At 52.7% G+C, this 16,779-nt stretch overlaps 2 protein-coding genes across 8 annotated transcripts; one reads left to right on the plus strand and one right to left on the minus strand.

Annotated features, from left to right (window-relative positions):
- Positions 1 to 2,529: 2,529 nt before the first annotated feature.
- KLHDC3 (kelch domain containing 3) lies at positions 2,530 to 14,695 on the minus strand. 5 transcript variants are annotated; one of them, XM_070514930.1, is made up of 15 exons: positions 14,555 to 14,695; positions 12,165 to 12,377; positions 11,815 to 11,991; positions 11,546 to 11,661; positions 11,291 to 11,362; positions 10,947 to 11,160; positions 10,783 to 10,869; positions 10,528 to 10,636; positions 10,328 to 10,401; positions 6,143 to 6,290; positions 5,942 to 6,008; positions 5,758 to 5,862; positions 5,321 to 5,395; positions 5,096 to 5,213; positions 2,530 to 4,683 (listed from the first exon to the last, which is right to left on the minus strand). In XM_070514930.1, the coding sequence occupies exons 2-15, from the start codon at positions 12,316 to 12,318 to the stop codon at positions 4,547 to 4,549; spliced, it is 1,653 nt and encodes a 550-aa protein (XP_070371031.1). In that variant the 5' UTR covers positions 12,319 to 12,377; positions 14,555 to 14,695; the 3' UTR covers positions 2,530 to 4,546. The 5 variants fall into 5 exon arrangements, with proteins under 5 accessions (XP_070371031.1, XP_070371027.1, XP_070371028.1 ...); XM_070514926.1 differs by lacking the exons at positions 2,530 to 4,683; positions 5,096 to 5,213; positions 5,321 to 5,395; ... (1 more) ...; positions 5,942 to 6,008; positions 6,143 to 6,290 and adding exons at positions 8,362 to 8,961; positions 10,128 to 10,206; positions 13,358 to 13,477 and having other exon boundaries at positions 14,555 to 14,693; XM_070514927.1 differs by lacking the exons at positions 2,530 to 4,683; positions 5,096 to 5,213; positions 5,321 to 5,395; ... (1 more) ...; positions 5,942 to 6,008; positions 6,143 to 6,290 and adding exons at positions 8,362 to 8,961; positions 10,128 to 10,206; positions 13,358 to 13,539 and having other exon boundaries at positions 14,555 to 14,693.
- On the plus strand, positions 12,526 to 16,669 carry MEA1 (male-enhanced antigen 1). Of its 3 annotated transcripts, none has more exons than XM_014837393.3 (4): positions 12,526 to 13,108; positions 15,500 to 15,780; positions 15,869 to 15,971; positions 16,272 to 16,669. In XM_014837393.3, exons 1-4 carry the CDS (start codon positions 12,970 to 12,972, stop codon positions 16,421 to 16,423), a joined length of 675 nt encoding a protein of 224 aa, XP_014692879.1. In that variant the 5' UTR covers positions 12,526 to 12,969; the 3' UTR covers positions 16,424 to 16,669. The 3 variants fall into 3 exon arrangements, with proteins under 3 accessions (XP_014692879.1, XP_044632644.1, XP_044632643.1); XM_044776709.2 differs by lacking the exon at positions 12,526 to 13,108 and adding an exon at positions 14,691 to 14,830; XM_044776708.2 differs by lacking the exon at positions 12,526 to 13,108 and adding an exon at positions 14,863 to 14,998.
- The last annotated feature ends 110 nt before the right edge of the window (positions 16,670 to 16,779 follow it).

Here is a 16,779-nt window from a genome sequence, read left to right on the forward strand (position 1 = left end):
TCTTGTTAGGGAGAGGGTGGCAGCCTGGGGAGAAAGGTACAGAGAGTCGAGTGTGACGTGGCCCCCTCCTCTCAACGTGGGGATCAAGTGGACAGAGATGGATCTCAGCCCCTTCCCCAGGCGGGGCGGGGAGGAGGTGTGTGGTCAGAAGTGCTTTCACCTGGCAGGCCGGAGACCCAAGCCCACCTGGCCATGCACCAGACGGCTTGTACCTTGGACAGATTATCAAGCAGGGCTCCATTTTCCTCGTTTGTGAAATGGGACCAGAGTCGCTGTGATACTCTGCCCAGCACCAGGTGTGGGAGCATTTGACACGGTGAAGGTTTTGCCAGTGAGTCCCTCATTTGGCCACCTCTCCCAGAAGTGTGTGCAATACATAGCACCTTCCCTAAGCAAGGCTGGGAGGGTGAGGTGAGCTAAAGGACCCTTGCAGCCACTGTAGGCACCCAGCAGCAGCAGCCTGAATGTGTGTTCCATCAGGATGCTTTAGGGTCTGAGTTGAAAACAGACCCAGAAGGAACTGCAGCTCCCATGAGCCCCTTGTTGCCCCTCTCTTCTGGCCATGCAGAGCTACATGCTGTCACCAAAGCTGGACCCCAACTAACTCCATAGGCAGGCTGGTGCTATGTGCTGCTGACTGGCTCCTCTGGCCCCACCCACACTGAGGCGGGGCAGGTCTGGCTAGGGGACTCAGTGCCAGGGATGGCGCTCTGTCTTGGCAGGGGCCAGCAGGGGAGGAGGGAAGCAGTGACCCAGGCAGGCATGCTGAGTCCATGGTTCTTGCAGTGAGAGGTGACTGGGAGAAAGCTAGAGGAGGAAGGGGTGAGGAAGATTTAGATGGTGAGAGGGCACAGAGGCCAGACAGAAGGAACTGGGTGCCACCAGGACTGAGATTTGGAATAGAATCTGTGAGGGAAAAGAGGCCAGGGCTTGGGAGAGTCAGGATGCTCAGGATGAGGCAAGAAAACGGCAAAGGGGGCCCTGGTGGACACAGAGGGCCCACGCTTGCTTTGCAGTATGGTTCTCACAGCAGAACCATCCTGCTGGTGTGCGCTATTCTGAGGCAGAAGACAGGCTGGAGCAGTGCTGGGCTGCAGGGCACACTGGGGTTGCTGCAGTTTGTCACTTGGGTGCCTCTTCACTTTTGCTCCAGAGATCACAGCCTCACTTACTGGCCAAGGCCATGGCCTTATTCTTGAGGAAGCTCTCAGGGGCCAGAGCTTATAGCCCTTCTCTGTGCTCTCGTGCTCTTCATGAGCCCATCCTTCCCACCAGAAACCCAGAGAGCCCCTGGGCTCCAGGAGCCAGGCCAGCATAGACTGCATGTAGAGGATAGGATGAGACTTTCCCCCACTGCCACCCCGTGCTGGGGGCAGCTTCTGTGTGGGCTGTGATGTAGGCCATGAGTCTTACAAGCTGCACTTGCTCAACCCCCTATTCATCCCACTCAGTCACCCTGCCCCTCAGCCTCCCACGGGGTACCTACGTGCTCATCTGCAATAGATGAGTTTCCAATAATTATTAAGGGAACCACACACCAGCTTTAGCCCCAAAACTCTGTATGTTCCTGCCTGCAGCCCAGCTCCTGTGCTGCCCGCTGTCCTCAGCACACCTTCACCCCACCGCCAGACCAGCCTGGTTGATCTGCCCAAATCTAACCATGCAGAAGAGCAGTCCTGACTTTGTCCTTCTCTCACCAGTGCCAGTAAGGACCTGAGCCTCTTCCTCTGCCCTCATAACTTTCCATCCCTACAGGGCAGACACTTCCCAGATGACTCATAGGGACAGAAGTTTGCTACCCTGACCCCCTCGTGAGACCATCCTCACAGCCTCAATCCTTATATCCCTACAGCCGGTTTGCACACAGAGAACCATATACTGATTCCATTTACATGAAATGTCCCCAAATGGGCAAACCTAGAGAGAGAAAATAGATTAGTGGTTGCCTATGGCTGGGGGATTGGGAAAAAGTGGGGAGTGACTGCTAAAGGATATATGGGTTTCTTTTTGGGGTGTCGAAAATGTTATGAAATTGTGGTGATGGATGCACAATTCTGTGAATACACTAAAAACCAATGAATTATACACTTTGAGTAAATTGTATGGTACGTGAATTATTATGTCAATAAAGCTGTTATCAATAAAACCAAAACCAACCCACAGCTGCTGCTGAGCTTTCCAATGTCTCCTCTGGGTCCTTGTTGATGGGGAAATAACAGTTTGGAGGCTTGGGGGGCACATACAGCCCTGCAGCGGGCATTCATCATGGTTTTTTGGTTCACCCATCATCTGAACTCCCTTCTCATGATTGGAAACTCCCCACCACAAACCCAGAGAGAAGGGAGAGCCCACCTCCCACCATATAAAGGACCAGATTGCTTTCCCAGTGTCCTCCTTGCAGCCAAGTGACCAAAGCTCAGCTAATGAGATGCCTCTGCAGGGAATTTGTCAAGAGCAAAGGAGGGGGACAGTGGTAACTTGGTGGCAGCAGTGACATCTTCACATCAACACTCTTGTTCCGAGGTCAGATTTAGAGGGCTTTAAGTGCTCACTTTATTCCCCAGCCCGCTCCTCCCTTTTTTTGAGCTGCTCTCCAGCCTTCTCAGTGGTTCTGGTGAGCTCCATACTTGAATAGTCTTTCCCTGCTTTTACCAGCCAGTCTGTTCTTTGGCTTTAAAGTAGGATGACACATGACAGTGGGGACTCTGTAGCACTGAGCCCCTCACTCAGTCTGAGCAAACTATCCTGGCAGCTGCAGGCCTGGGCTTACAATCACTGCAAGAAGCGCATTTTGTCCTTCATCTCACATTTCTGTCATCAGAACTGTATCTTTTACCCCAGCCCAGAAGCATCAAGCAATAGATGTCCTAGCATCTAATTCTACCTTTCTTGACAACTGCTTTTTAGATGTTAGTCTTTCTAATGTTCTGTAATTTCTTATGATTTATGGAGTTCTGGGTTCTCTTTTTTCAGTTCTGCTTGGGATTAACTGGGTTGCCTGAGTCTTAGCTTACAAATTTTATCAAGAAAATTCACAGCCTCTTTAAAATACTCTCTCCTTCTGGAACTGATTATGTGTGTTATACCTTCTCACTCTATCTTCCATGTTTTTTAACCTCTTTTCCTTAGTTTCCATTTCTCTGGATCCCTGGGCTCCATCTGTATAGCTTCTTCAGATCTGCTTCCAGTTCATTCTCCTTTTAGGTGTGTACAATCTGCTGCTTAACAATAAAGTTTCTAACTACAAAGATTTTTTTTTCTGCTTTTTTCTCCCCAAGCCCCCCCAGTACATAGTTGTATATTTTAGTTGTGAGTGCTTCTAGTTGTGGCATGTGGGACGCCGCCTCAGCATGGTCTGACGAGTGGTGCCATGTCCGTGCCCGGGATCCGAACCAGCGAAACCCTGGGCCGCCAAAGCGGAGTGCGCAAACTTAACCACTTGGCCACAGGGCTGGCCCCAAAGAATATATTTTTCATTTTTAAAAGTTTTACTTTTTATCAAATCAATTTGGTCCTTTTTGATATTCTTTTCATTAGTCATACTTCTTTAAATATAAGACATTTTATATTTCCTATTTTAGACTTCTAACATCTCAGTCTTTGCTGGTCCGTTACCTATTGTTCTCTACCGCTCATGGTGGTTTCTTTCCTTGTGTGCTTGGTGTTTTTAAGCTTATATTCCTTGAAATTTTATCTGAAGGAATTCCTTAAGGCCTGGATTTAAAGTATAATCCTCAAGAGAGAAACGCATTTACTTTTGCCAGGCACCAGGAGGCATCACTAACCTGAGACTACTTTAAACTGAATTATCAGCTTGAGGATTTTCCAGTCTACGTGGATGCACAGTATGAATTCTAGACCCCAACAATACTGAGAACCAGCTGTGCTTACATATTACTGGAGAAGCTTTTTGTCCCCACCTCCTATCTCCCCCCGCATCCCAAACCAAAGCTAAGTAGGTGAGCTGTGGGATTGGTTCACTTTTTAATTGATCGTGTCATCTTCTGGATTTTAGCAGAGTGGTCTCTGATCTGACTTCTCACTCTGTAGGAGCCTTAGGTTTGTTGCCTACCCCTACACGTGGCTCACTAAAATAGTAGTTCTAGGCCACCAACAAACCCCACAAAAAAAGCCAAATAATAAAAAGAAGAATGACAAGGATATGTATGAACTGGCTGCCACATAAAGTCTCAGCCCTGGGAGCCACTGACAGACTCCATGGCCTTCACAGGCTTCAAGGTCACTCACTAGCCCCTTTCTTTCTGTAATGGAATCACTGGTTTAAGGCAAGGATGAGAGAACAACACGAGAGACATAATGAACCAGAGCCAAACAGACGCAGTGTGGCATGGTAGAAGCTGACCTGCTCTTGTCCAGTCTTAGGGGCATTCCAAGAGCCCTCTAGTCTTCTCTGAACCAACCTAGTTCAAGAGCAGCTGTGATCCCTGCCCTTGAATGGGAAAGAAGCAGAAGAGGTCAAGCCCAAGTCTGTCCCCACAGATCCATTTCTCACTGGGGCAGCGGCAGAGCTGGAAACAGTTCCTTATTACTCCTTGCCCAAAGGAAGATGTCTCCTGTCTTTGCCTGCATTTCGGCGCCTCTTTCGACTCAAGAAGCTCTCCAGCTTCTTGCTGCGTTTCAGCTCCTTGAACTTCTCAGCTAGAGCCAACTGGCGCTGCTCAGCTAGAGGACAGGGAGAAAGAAAGTTGGTAAGCAAATGAGGAAGCCCCCTCTTTCCCCTTCCCCAGGTCAGTAATCCTCAACCACTATGCTGGGACACGTGAGTTCACCAGTGTGTGTAAACAGGCTGACTGTTTCTATGATTTCAACAGCGAGGTCCTTCTATGTGCCTGGCCCAGCGTATGTGGGGGGTGGGGGGACAGAGATAAAAGCGGCAATCCCTGCCCATCATCTAATTACAGATATAAGAATGGTTACAAATAACTCCTCCCTGCTATTTCTACTTTCCTCCAAGTTACCATGGGATCCAGCCTTCACGCCTTCCTTAGGGAGCCAACGAACCCGCCAACACAGTATCCTGCCACTAGAGCCACCCTGTCCCTGTAACCAGCCTGTAATGATCTGTCCCACTCACATTTCTTCAGGAAGTACGGCCGATGGCCCTGCTGGGCCTGAGCCCGCCGCTGCTGCTTCAGGGCCAAGTGCAGCTCCTGCTGCCGCCTTCGTTCCTGCTGTGCCATTTCTTGCTGCTCCTGAGAAACAAAGATGGGATAGGTGAGATGGGTGAACAGGAGGGACTATGACTCACCTCCCGCCTTGAACTGCTCTCACCACCCACCTGCGATTCTGACTCACTCACCATTCGATGAAGCAGCTGCTGCAGTTTCTCATGCTCCTCCCCTGAACGGTGCTTCTTCAACTGCTTTTTCACAAGCTCCACATTGGAAAATGAGTATGATGGTTAGCATTCTGTAACTGTTAGTGTTACAGAAATGTGTGCCAAGCATTATTCTAAGAGGTTCACATATATTAACTCACTAACACTATTAGATACGAATCGTCTCTTTTTATGATTAGAAAACTGATACACAGGTTAGTAACCCGTTAATGGTCACAGAGCTCGTAAACTGATGAGCCAAGATCGGAATATAAGAACCAAATCAGATAAAGTTAAATTAATGAAGAAGAATTAAATCTGCCCACCACCATGCTCCCCGCTCCCCTCTGCCTGACTCTCTAACCTGTGTCCCAGTTTCCCACCCTAAAACCCCCATGAACCAGTCCCATGCTGCAGACCTCTTTCTCTTTGGCTCGGATGTCATTCAGGAATTGATACGTTTTGTCAAACACCTCAGGATTATACTCCCCTGATAGATCATCAAAGCGGGGGTCCCGGGCTACCTTTGGAGAGAACAGAAAGAATATAAAAGAACCGTTCAGTCTCCTTTCACTGAGAAAGTGCTTCCTGCCTTTACCTCACCTTCTTACTGATGGGGACAACTTGACGCAAAAACGGCACCCGGACCTTGGCTGACATTTCCAGAGGCCTACAGAGAAATTAAAGGACAAGTTAAGAGGACTCCAGTTATGGTCAAAGGCCTCCCACTTGCTACCCAAGAAAGCAGACACCCACTCAAAGTCCCAGGTATTCTCCAACTCCTGGACAGGCCTTGCTGCTCACCTGTGCTTATCTGCAACACATGCATTTTGGACAGGTGGTCTAGAGCCTTGCTTCTTAGTGCTCTTTCCGGCTACCAATTGTTTGTATGTCTTAGTCCCCACTTGGTTCTGCAATTCCAACAGCTCCTCAAATGACATGTTAGACGTGCCTGTGGAAGTTGGGGGGTCGGGGACACACAACTCAGCTTAGCATCTCCCACTGCTGTAAGGACATCATCCCCGCTTCATTCCTTAGGTAATTGATCCTTTCCAACATCCCCATCAGACCAATCACTACCAGCCCCTGGGCGGCAGAGGTTGCAATGGTGCTACACTGAACCTAATTCCCCAACTGTCCCAGCTACCTGGTGCCTCACCTTGCTAAGGAAGGTGTCTATGTAAGGCTGGAAATGGACCAAGCCACAGTCACTCTCTCTTAAATTGTTCCTTCACAGGTTTCCCCTCAGGGCCTCTGTCTCCCAAGCTCCGTTACCACTGCCAGTATTCTGGTTCATCCTCTCACCTCAGTCAGTGCTCTAGCTTCCTAACTGGTCTCTCAACCTCCAGTCACATTCCTCTCAAAACTATGCTCTCTTGGGGCCAGCCCAATGGCGCAGAGGTTAAGTATGCATGTTCCACTTCGGTGGCCTGGGTTTCACCCGTTCAGACCCTGGGTGTGGACCTAGCACTGCTTGTCAAGCCATGCTGTGGGAGGCGTCCCACATAAAATAGAGGAAGATGAGCACAGATGTTAGCTGGGGGCCAGTCTTACTCAGCAAAACGAGGACTGGCGGCGGATGTTCGCTCAGGGCTAATCTTCCTCAAAAAAAAAAACCAAAACTACACTGTCTGCTTCAGCCTGAGAGAGGTATCTGAAATGCAGATCTGATCTCATCACACCTACCTAATTTCTACACACACACACTTTAGACCATGTCACTCCAGAACTCAAAACTCCCCAATGGCTTCCACCTTGCTCAGAGTAAAAGCCATAGGCCTTATAAGGGCCTGAAAAGTCCCTCTGTGACCTAGGGTGGGGCGCTGCCACCCCTACCACCCACCCCGCAGCGTCCTAGCAGCTCCTGAGCAGGAAGGAATGTTCCTGCTTTAGCTCCTTTGCACCGGATGCTGCCTCTGGTACACTTCCTCCAGATATATTTATCGCTTGCCCCCTCACCTCCTCCAAACCCTTGCTCAATGTCACCTATTCAGTGAGGCCTTCTCTGATTACTTAAAACTGTAACCCCTCCCCTACTTTCTTTCCATAGCCCTTATGGCCTTTCGAAAAACTGATACAATTTGCACACCATAAAACTCATCCTTTTAAAATATACAATTCCATGTTTCATTGCCTTTTAATATATTAACGTACTTTTTTTTTTTTTTACTGCCCTTCCTAAAAGGTAAGCTCCATGAGGACAGGAGTTTTCGACTGCTTTATTCACTAGGGCATCTCCAGCATCTAGAACGGTGCTTGCATACAGTAATGCTCGATGTTTGCGCAATTTGCTGAAATCTGACCCGCTAACCTTTCCCCAGCTACCCACGCCCCTTCCTGACTTTGGGCATTTGCACAAGCCTTTTCTCCCTGCGGAAAACCCTCACCCTCTCTTTAAGAAACTGCTCAGGATATCCCAACCCAGGAAGTACCCCCTTTCCCTCCCGACTTTCCATCGCGCTGGGGGGCGCTTGCCGTGTGTAACTCTTTCAGGGAAGTTCGTAGTCTCACGGTAACTGCAGGCTCGGAGCCCGCGCCGGATGGTGCGCTCCCTCCGCGGGGCGGGCGCCGCCGTCCGCCCTCCTCCCCGCCCCCGGCCCCGGCGGAGTGCCCTCACCCTTCTGCAAGTCCCCGGGCCCTGGGCTCCCGCAGTCCTCCCCGCCGTCCCGGGCCCCGCGGGGAAACCCGGCGGCCGCCGCGGAACGGGCGCTCGCCCTCGGCATTCGCTCGTGCAGCGCAGGGAGCACAAAGGGCGCCACTTCCGCCGCCACAGGGGCCGCCCTGCCTCTTCCGGAGGCGGAGTCTGCGCCACGTGACGATGGAAGCGCCAGACACGCCGACTCGGGGTGGCCGCGTGCTCAGAAGAACGCCGCCGCCTTTTCGTCGCATGGCGCTGGACTCCGCGCCGAAGGGAAACTAGGGCCAGGCCGTGGTGGCATTTGGTCTCTTAATGCTCTTGGCTGAGAAGCCTGAATCTTAGCACCCTGCCATCCTCATCGCATTCCACAAAAACAGATCACACGTTTAGAAGTTTTTAATTCCTTTTTATAAAATCTGAGCTGGCTGAGAGCGTCAGGGAACAGCAACAGCTCGGGGAAGGGAGGGATCATCTGCTGGTCCTCGCCTCCCCAAGTCAGGGAGGCGGTGGTTTCATGCCAACAGCTGCAGCTCCTCTCAGCTCCCAATCAATGCTCAGGGCTCAAGCAGGGGGAGGGGTGGAAACGGGTTGGGGGAAGCTTCTGAGGCTCAGACACTGCTTGCTTCTCCCTTCTCCCCATTCCCTTCACTTCCCAGCAGAGCTTGTCTGGCCTGAGGCAAAGCAGAGGCCCAGGAGCAGCTGGAAGGAGATGGATGGGACAGCACCAAGGGAAGGGGCCCTTGGCCCAAGGGAGGAGGAACCTAGCTCTCCCCCCTACAGCTCCCCAACGAGTTCACAGCACGGAAAACACCTCTAGTCCAACAACTCCATGTGGAGGTATAGCGGCAGGCGGGTGAGATGGGCAGGGGTGGTGAAGACAACAGCAGGCTCAGGAGGGGAAGCAGCAGAAACTTCCTCCTACCCATGGGAGGAGACGATGGGGCGGCTGATATTGCTGTTGGTGGTCATGGCATTCAGCTCCCACCTGGAAGGCCAACAATGAGAGGCAGAAAGGACAAAAGGTGGAGCCTCCACCCCCAAGCCCAGAATTGCTCGAACAAAGCTATGAACACACCAGTCCCTTCAACTTCCTAAAGCTCAACCACCCACAGCCACCTCTTCCTTACAGCCTTACTAATAAGTTTAACAATCAGACCCCACCCACAACCAAATCCATTACCACCCACTCCTCCCCCTGCAAGCTCATGTGGACTTTTTATCTATATATTCTTGTGCCCAACACCTGGAGAAAAGCATCTGTGTACACATCTCAAGAAACTTCCCAATCTACCTTTCCTCTGCTGGGACCCAACCAGACAGCCCCTCTGCCTTCTCCCCCACCAGCAATGCTCATTTTTGCTCTCAACTCCCATCCCTTTCAGGCCCTGTCTTGGCTCTCCTATCCTCCCTGAGGCCTTCCCACCCATCCACCATATTAAAATGAAATCCCTCTCTTTTCAACAATTCTGTCATTCTACAAAGATTTACCACGTATCACCTTATGCCAAGACCCTCAGTACAGTCTGCTTGGTACTAGGTACTTGCACATGTGTCAATCCTGGCCAAGCCTAGGATCCATCAGTTCAGCTTTGTATACTATGTATCACCAAACACTGAACACTCAGACCCTCAGCAAGTAAGAGCTAAGCAGAACTGATACAAGGAGAGGGAAATGTCACAGAATGACCCAGAAGAGCACAAAATATATAAAATAACAGAATATTATTATATACAAAATAACTTTTGGTGCTTGGTTTGGACCTAAGAATGGAATTCAAAGGGAAGTAGCTAAGAACCACCCTTTAATTCTGAAACGAATGTGATCCAGAGGCTCCTAAATTTGTCTTTCCTTTGCAGCTAGGTTCTAAAATTTAATCAAACTTTCTCAGCACGTTAACAAAACAATGGTATAGGCTCAGGTTTTAGGAAGTGATGCTTATGAGCTTGTTTAAAAAAAAACTGGGTTTTTTCCCCATATACTTCACCCAACTGAGTTTTATATCTCCTTCCGTCTCCTTCTCCACAAGTACACTCCACCTCCAGCAGAAGAGAAACTCCTGTCTCCTCCATCCTGTGATCAGGCTAATCAGGTCATGCCTGTGCTGCCCACTCACCCTCAACCAATCCCTCCTTTCCAACCACTCACTGTACCTGATGTCATGGGGCAAACAGGACTGGTCCAGGTTATGCTGAATCACAGCCAGTTTGCACAGAGTCTTCAGACTAGGGCCTTTAAAGGAACAGTGGGGAAGAGGGAGATGGTCAAAGCCATGGAAAGGGTTCAATCCTGGATGTCCCCACCTAAAGACAAGGACCTTGACGGCAGCAGCCCTTTGGATAAGTGTACTTACTAAAGTCCAAAATGTGTAAGTCAGAATGATCTATGAGGTCAAATTCATCTCCCAGGCCTTCCTCAGGAGATGGACTGTAGGGATCAAAAAAGAGATGAAGGAAGGAGGAAAGACGACCCATGAGAGCCTCTTGCTCAAATACCTCCCATGTGAGTCACAGACTTAGGCCCTTCCCTGAGCCCTCCCCCTCTCCTCCGAACCTGGTACCCCCAAAGAGGACAATCTTGTCACCAACAATACAGCAGCACTGGCGCCGGCGGGGACATGGCCCCTTCCCCTTCGGTTCAATCTTTTTCCAGGTAAAGGACACTAAAGAGAAGTTTATATGGAGGTTCAATACCTGCCCAGTCTGGATATCCTCTCCACCCCTCTCCCCTTACCTACTCAGGATTCTTCTTTTCTTTCCTCCCCCCTCAATTGCTTCTTGTTTTTCCCCTAAAGGTAGTGTTCTTTACCAGGGTTAAACTTCCAGAGGTCATGGAAGTGCCGGTTCAGCCTTGCGTTATAACCACCAAAGATATACAGCTCCCCATTATAGCCAACTGGAAGGAGAGAGGAATGTTAAAAGTGAGGACAATGGGCGGGAAGGGGCCTCCACAGGGACGTAACAGACACTCACAAGCTGAGTGGCTCCGGCGCCCCTCAGGCAGCACTGGAGTGGGCGGACAGTCCAGCCAGGCCTCCGTCCTGGTGTCAAAGACGCGGATGCGGTTGCAGTAAATCTCATTGTTGGAATGGAATGGCCCAAAGCGGTCAGCACGGCCCCCAAAGACATACATGTGACTGCCCAGCATCGTGGCTGAGTGGAAGTCCCTCCAGCGTGCAGGGTTGCCCTGGGCAGAAGCAGAGATGACGGGGACGGGGGTCAGAATGGAGGCTGGGAGGGGATCTACTCTCAGTGTGAACTTCCTATGGTTTCTTCAATTGAGGGTAGGGAACTGGAAGAAAGAAGAAGAGGCAGACCTTTGTACAGATAAGGGTCCATGTCATGGTGCTGGTATCCAGCTTGTGAATGTCATTGGAAAAGCAGTCCGCCTGAGTGGCAAGAGAAAGGAAGGAAGTGGAGGAAGGAATATAAGAAGCGGTCAGTGGTCACGCTCTGACCCTCCATCCCTCCCTTCAAAACCTGCCAACAAACCAAGCCTCCCATCCCACCATCCTCAATTTCCCTTCCTCTCTCATCCCCACCCTAAACCTCTAGTTTCTTCCCAGACCTACCAGCTGCTCATAGCCCCCAAAAATGTACATAGTCTTGCCCAGGACACAAGCTGAATGTCCGTCCCGGGCCCCAGGAACTGTTCCTGATACTCGGGGTGTGGACCACTTGTGAGTATCTGAAGGAGGTGAGAGAATGGGCCAGGTAAGCAACCTCTGACATTCCCTCCTAGACTCCGGGGTGCCCTTCCCAAAACCCCTCAGCTCACACCCTTCCCAGCCCCCTGAAGCACCATTTGGCAAAACACAGCCTCTCTGATACCCATACTCACTGACGTCAAAGGCATAGAGCACATTGCAGGCCCCTTCAGTGTCATTCCGCCCACCCCAAAGGAAGACTGTGTCGTCGATGAGGACGGTTGAGTGTCCATACCGCATGTAGGGTACCACGGGAGCCTGCCCGCGGACGGCGGGCCTCACCGGGGGCAGCTTTGTCCAACGCAGGGACACTGTAGGCACAATTCTGCTCAGCCCTGGGAACATCCCTACAGGCTGTCCACCTTTTCCCAAACCAGATATTCACTCCCCCATCCCTTTGGCCACTGCGTCCACCACCAAACCTCATTCAGCCACCCGTTCCCTCCCTGACAGACACCCAGGGATGGTCTCAGCATTAGCTTACCTGCATTGAAAATGTGCACATCAATCTGACGTAGTGTCTCATAGTCTTCACCAGAGCAGTAACCCCCAAAGGAGTAGACCCGGTGCCCGACAGCCACTGCAGCATGGTTCACCCTGCGGGGCCCGCCCTCCAGGTGCACTGTCCACCGTAACATCCCCTGGGCCACTGATTACAGCAACATGCCCCCCCGGCACGGCCTGCTGCCTCTGCTCCCTGCACACAAGTTAGGGCCACAGGCTCCTCAGGCAAGGCCTTTGCCTGGCTCACTGTGACTCTGCCCTGGGCCAGCCCTTGCCTCTAAGTGTCACCCTGGTGGCCCTCCCACACCACCCCTCACGGCTCAGTTGGCTGGCCCTGCCCCAGGGGAGCTGCCGAGGTCAGGGAGCTAGCCCTGGCCCTGTGTTCTCCAACAGCAAAGGGTGGGGCCACTTCGTCCTGATTGCTAGCTCAGAATCTGCTGATCAAGGCTCTCAGTGTGGTCGCCCCCTACTCATGGAGGCTCCACTCTGACCCTGGCCTGGCACAAGCTCCAAGCCCCCTTCCCAGGCCGGTGTGTTCTCCTGTCTCTCTGGCTCTCTGCTCCGCTTACTGCCACCTCTCTAAGAATCTCTGTGCTCTTTAAGGTGGGGAGAGGGATCTCAAAATACTCAGAGCTATTAATAGCACAGCCAGCCCCAGACGGTCCATTGAAAGCTGGCATGGGTGCTTCCAAGCAGAAAAGCTTTTAGGCTTTTAGAGTGGAACAGTCCCTCTATCCAGGACAAGGTAGGAGTGATCCAGGACAGGGGCTTCCACGTTACCATGGATGGTTAGCCCCTCACAGGAAGCTCTTGTCAAGCTGAGCAGTTGTCATTGGGGTCACCCAGGGCCCCTCACAGGCACGAGGAGTTCCTTTGACAGCTGTGCCTGGTATGCTGCCAAGACTAGGAACTTAAGCCAGAAAGGTATGTGTCTGCTGGGGATTGAGGGGGTGGGGGTGGGGAGAAGGGTTTTCTCCTGTCACTTTCCCAGCCCTGCCTTTGGGGTATAAAACAAGCTGTTTCTAACAGCTCCTCTCTCACTTGGGTCCCTGAAAGGGGGGATGAGGTGGGGGCGTGCACTGGAAAGGGGAAGGGAAGCACAAATAACCATGGGCAGGACAAGAAAAAGACCCAGGCATGAAGGTCCTGGTCTTTTAAAGACAACTTGCCAACCTAGTGATAATGGGTACGTTTGAAGGCTCTGTCAGGCAAATCTTCCTGCAACTGGCACTGCCGTCCCTGGCAGGCACCTGCTGGGTTTGGGTGGATCATCTGCTCTCTTTACAAGAAGCCCTGGCAGAGGGAAGAGCCAGGCAGAACCTCAGGCACAGAGAAAGCACAAGTAAGGGAGGCCCCTTGCAAGAAAGAGACATGGCTTTTAGCTGGCTTGCCAGCCTCACCTAACCTCCCTGAACCCTCCACCCCTCCCTTTCAACAGCCAGCCTACCAAACCTGAAATAGCTCCAGTAGGAAACCACTCTCACTTCACTACCCTGCCCTCGATCCAAAAGATCGTGGATCTGGGCATGTGGGGACAGACAGGAGGTTGAAGGGCTTAAGAATGGGAGTCCTTCACCTTCCCTCCTAGCTTCTACTCCCCTGTTCAGCTATGTCAAGGTAAAAAATTCACAGGGGAAGAGAGAAGCAATTCTATCCAAAGGTGGAGAGAATCTCAGCTTCTCTTCCATCAAGAGAACTCAACCTCATGGAGGACAAGTCCCCAAGGTCTCAGGGGCTCTGCTTCTCTCTGGGTCTCCCGGATGCTCCATCATCGCAGCATTCTCAAGCTTCTTCAATTCCCTTCTCGTACCTACCTACCCACCTTCCCTGGTCTCTCCCAATTTCCACTCCCCATTTCTGGTCCTTCTTGATCTCCTGAGAGCTTTGCGGTTTTCTCCTTTTTCCCTCTCCCACCACTCCAAGCTCCACCCCGACAGCCCTCCATTTTCCCTCTTCCACTGAGGGAAAAAGCTAAGATTCATTGACCCCTTTCAGCCGGAGATATGCCTCCCTGTATACAACGCTATCCCTATCTTCTTCCCGTCAGTCCAACCTCCCCTCCCCAACAACGCCAGCCGCCACCCCCCCGCTTCTTCCATTATCCTCAGCTGCCTCGTTCTCCTCATAACCCATTCTTCCTCCCAATTCCCTTCAGTGCCTCCTCCAGCCACCAGGTCTCTCCCACCCGTTACCTCACCATCCTCCCCCAGCCCTTCTTTCCCCATTAACACTCTCCTTTCCCGTCATCCCCCTAGTTCCCTCCCCACCCCCACCCATCACTCTCAGGCCCCTCCCCCACGACTCCAGCTCTAGGTATGGGCGCCCCCAGCCCCTTCAATTTTCCTTGTCCCTCAACCCATCCCGGGCTACCTGCCAGGCCGGGCCGGGGCGGGGCCGTGGGTCCTCGCGCTGCCTGCAGCCTAGAACCGGTTGCGCGCCAACCGACGGCTCAGTCCCCAGCGAGATAAACACAGCCAGGCTCGCTCCCTCGGGCGGGCCCGGTGTGCGCACAGGCAGTCAGACGAGCGCCGAAGCCTACCGGGACCTGTAGTCCGCGGGTTTCGGGAGGGCCGGATCGGGCAAAGCGGGGGACAGGGGCCGAAGGAGAGGCCGCGTAGGTCCACCTGTGTCAAAACGGGTTACTGGGTAATGTAGTCCTTTGTTGTCAGGGCGGGGCGGTGGGGGGGGGGGGAGGCGGGGACAGCGGCGGGCCGCGTCCTCGCTCGTGTCAATCATGGGGCACGGGGCGGGGCGCCCCCGCGCGTCCTGCTCCGCCGGAAGTGAAGGCGCGGTTCGGGCGCGGGCTGGGAGCAGGTGAGGCGCGCGGGGGTACCGGCGCTGAGGGTCGGTGGGGGCCGGTGGGGGACGCCGCGGTCGGGCCCGTTTGAGGGGAGGCCCTGGGGCCTGAAGGGCGTTTGTCACGCGGTACAGAGGGGAACCCCTTGGGAAGGGGAGAAGGGGGCGGGTACGCCCTGTCTACGGGAGCTTGTTTTGGTGATCCGGAGTTCCCAAGTCGGGGGTGAGGAGGGGCTTCTGGAAGGAGCGTCTTTTGGGAGGTGGCATGGCCTCCGGCTGGGCTGTTATTTAGGAATTGACGGAGCAAGGCAGATGGGCCTCGGCTCGAGATAAGAGCCCTCGAGCCGACTTAAGAGGTTGAGGGCCCAAGAGAGGCTGGGGTGGGGTGGGGTGCAGGAAGCTTGGGGGGCATTTAAATGTTTTGTGGACGCAGGAGGAGATCACAAGGAACTGGATGAGAAGCTGAAGATGGACCTAATTTCATCTGATCCCTATCTTGATGCCTCCCTGTTCTTGCAGCCCCTGCCCGGATGGCAGCAGTTGTTCTAGGTGGAGACACCATGGGCCCTGAGCGTATCTTCCCCAATCAGACTGAGGAACTAGGGCCACAGCAGGGCCCTACAGAAGGCACCGGGGATTGGAGCAGTGAGGAGCCTGAGGAAGAGCAGGAGGAAACGGGGGCAGGCCCAGCTGGCTACTCCTACCAGCCCCTGAACCAAGATCCTGAACAAGAGGAGGTGGAGCTGGCACCAGTGGGGGATGGAGAAGATGTAGTTGCTGATATCCAGGATCGGATCCAGGTATGGTGGACGTGGCATTGTTCCTGAGCAGGTGAAGCTGGGATCCCTGAAGGGCTGGCCTTGACCTATCTTCTCTCTGTCTCTGCAGGCCCTCGGGCTTCATTTGCCAGACCCACCATTAGAGAGCGAGGGTGAAGATGAGGAGGGAGCTACAGCATTGAGCAACCACAGCTCTATTCCCATGGACCCAGGTAAAAGGGATCGTTCTTTCATTCTGGAATAGTTACAGAGGAAAGGGCCTGGCCAGAGCCAGAGGAGGGAAGTCACAGAGGAACACTCTGTTGTTAAAACAAGTTTGTAATAGAAGATTTTGCAGACTTCAGAATCCAGATGAAATGCTCTTCTGCTAGACTTGGAGGATGCGCAGGCTTGCCTAAAAATAAGATGGATTTGGTGACCTTGCTAGCCAGAGGGTTCTGGGTACTTCAAGGATTGGGGAGGGGAGCTGGTCTCATTTTTTGTCTCCAACTGGTCTCTGCCTATGATTTCAGAACACGTAGAGCTGGTGAAAAGGACGATGGCTGGAGTAAGCCTGCCTGCACCAGGGGTTCCTGCCTGGGCTCAGGAGATATCAGATGCCCAGTGGGAAGATGTGGTACAGAAGGCCCTCCAGGCCCGGCAGGCATCCCCAGTCTGGAAGTGACCACTCTGAGAGCTGCGTTATCTCCCTGCATTCCAGGCCAGAACCAACACAGGACTGAACACATCCCTGGTTGTACTGTTCATCTCCATCCTCCCCACCTCCCTTTCCACATCAAGGCGAATCAGACCTCTTCTCAGAGACCCACTTTATTCAGTTCTGTACATATGGGGACATCGGCCCAAGCCCAACCCACCGTAGCATGTATCACTCTGTGGAGAATAAAGCACCCTATGTACACAGCCAAAAGCTGCACTGCCTGTGCCCCTGGAACCTGGGTCTGGCCCTCCTCAGCCCCTTGCCCCTCCAACGTGCCTGAAGGGGACAAGTGAGGGCCTGCCCAGCATCAGCACAAACAA

This window comes from Equus asinus, chromosome 8, assembly GCF_041296235.1.
Source record: "Equus asinus isolate D_3611 breed Donkey chromosome 8, EquAss-T2T_v2, whole genome shotgun sequence".
Classification (NCBI taxonomy): Eukaryota; Metazoa; Chordata; class Mammalia; order Perissodactyla; family Equidae; genus Equus; species Equus asinus.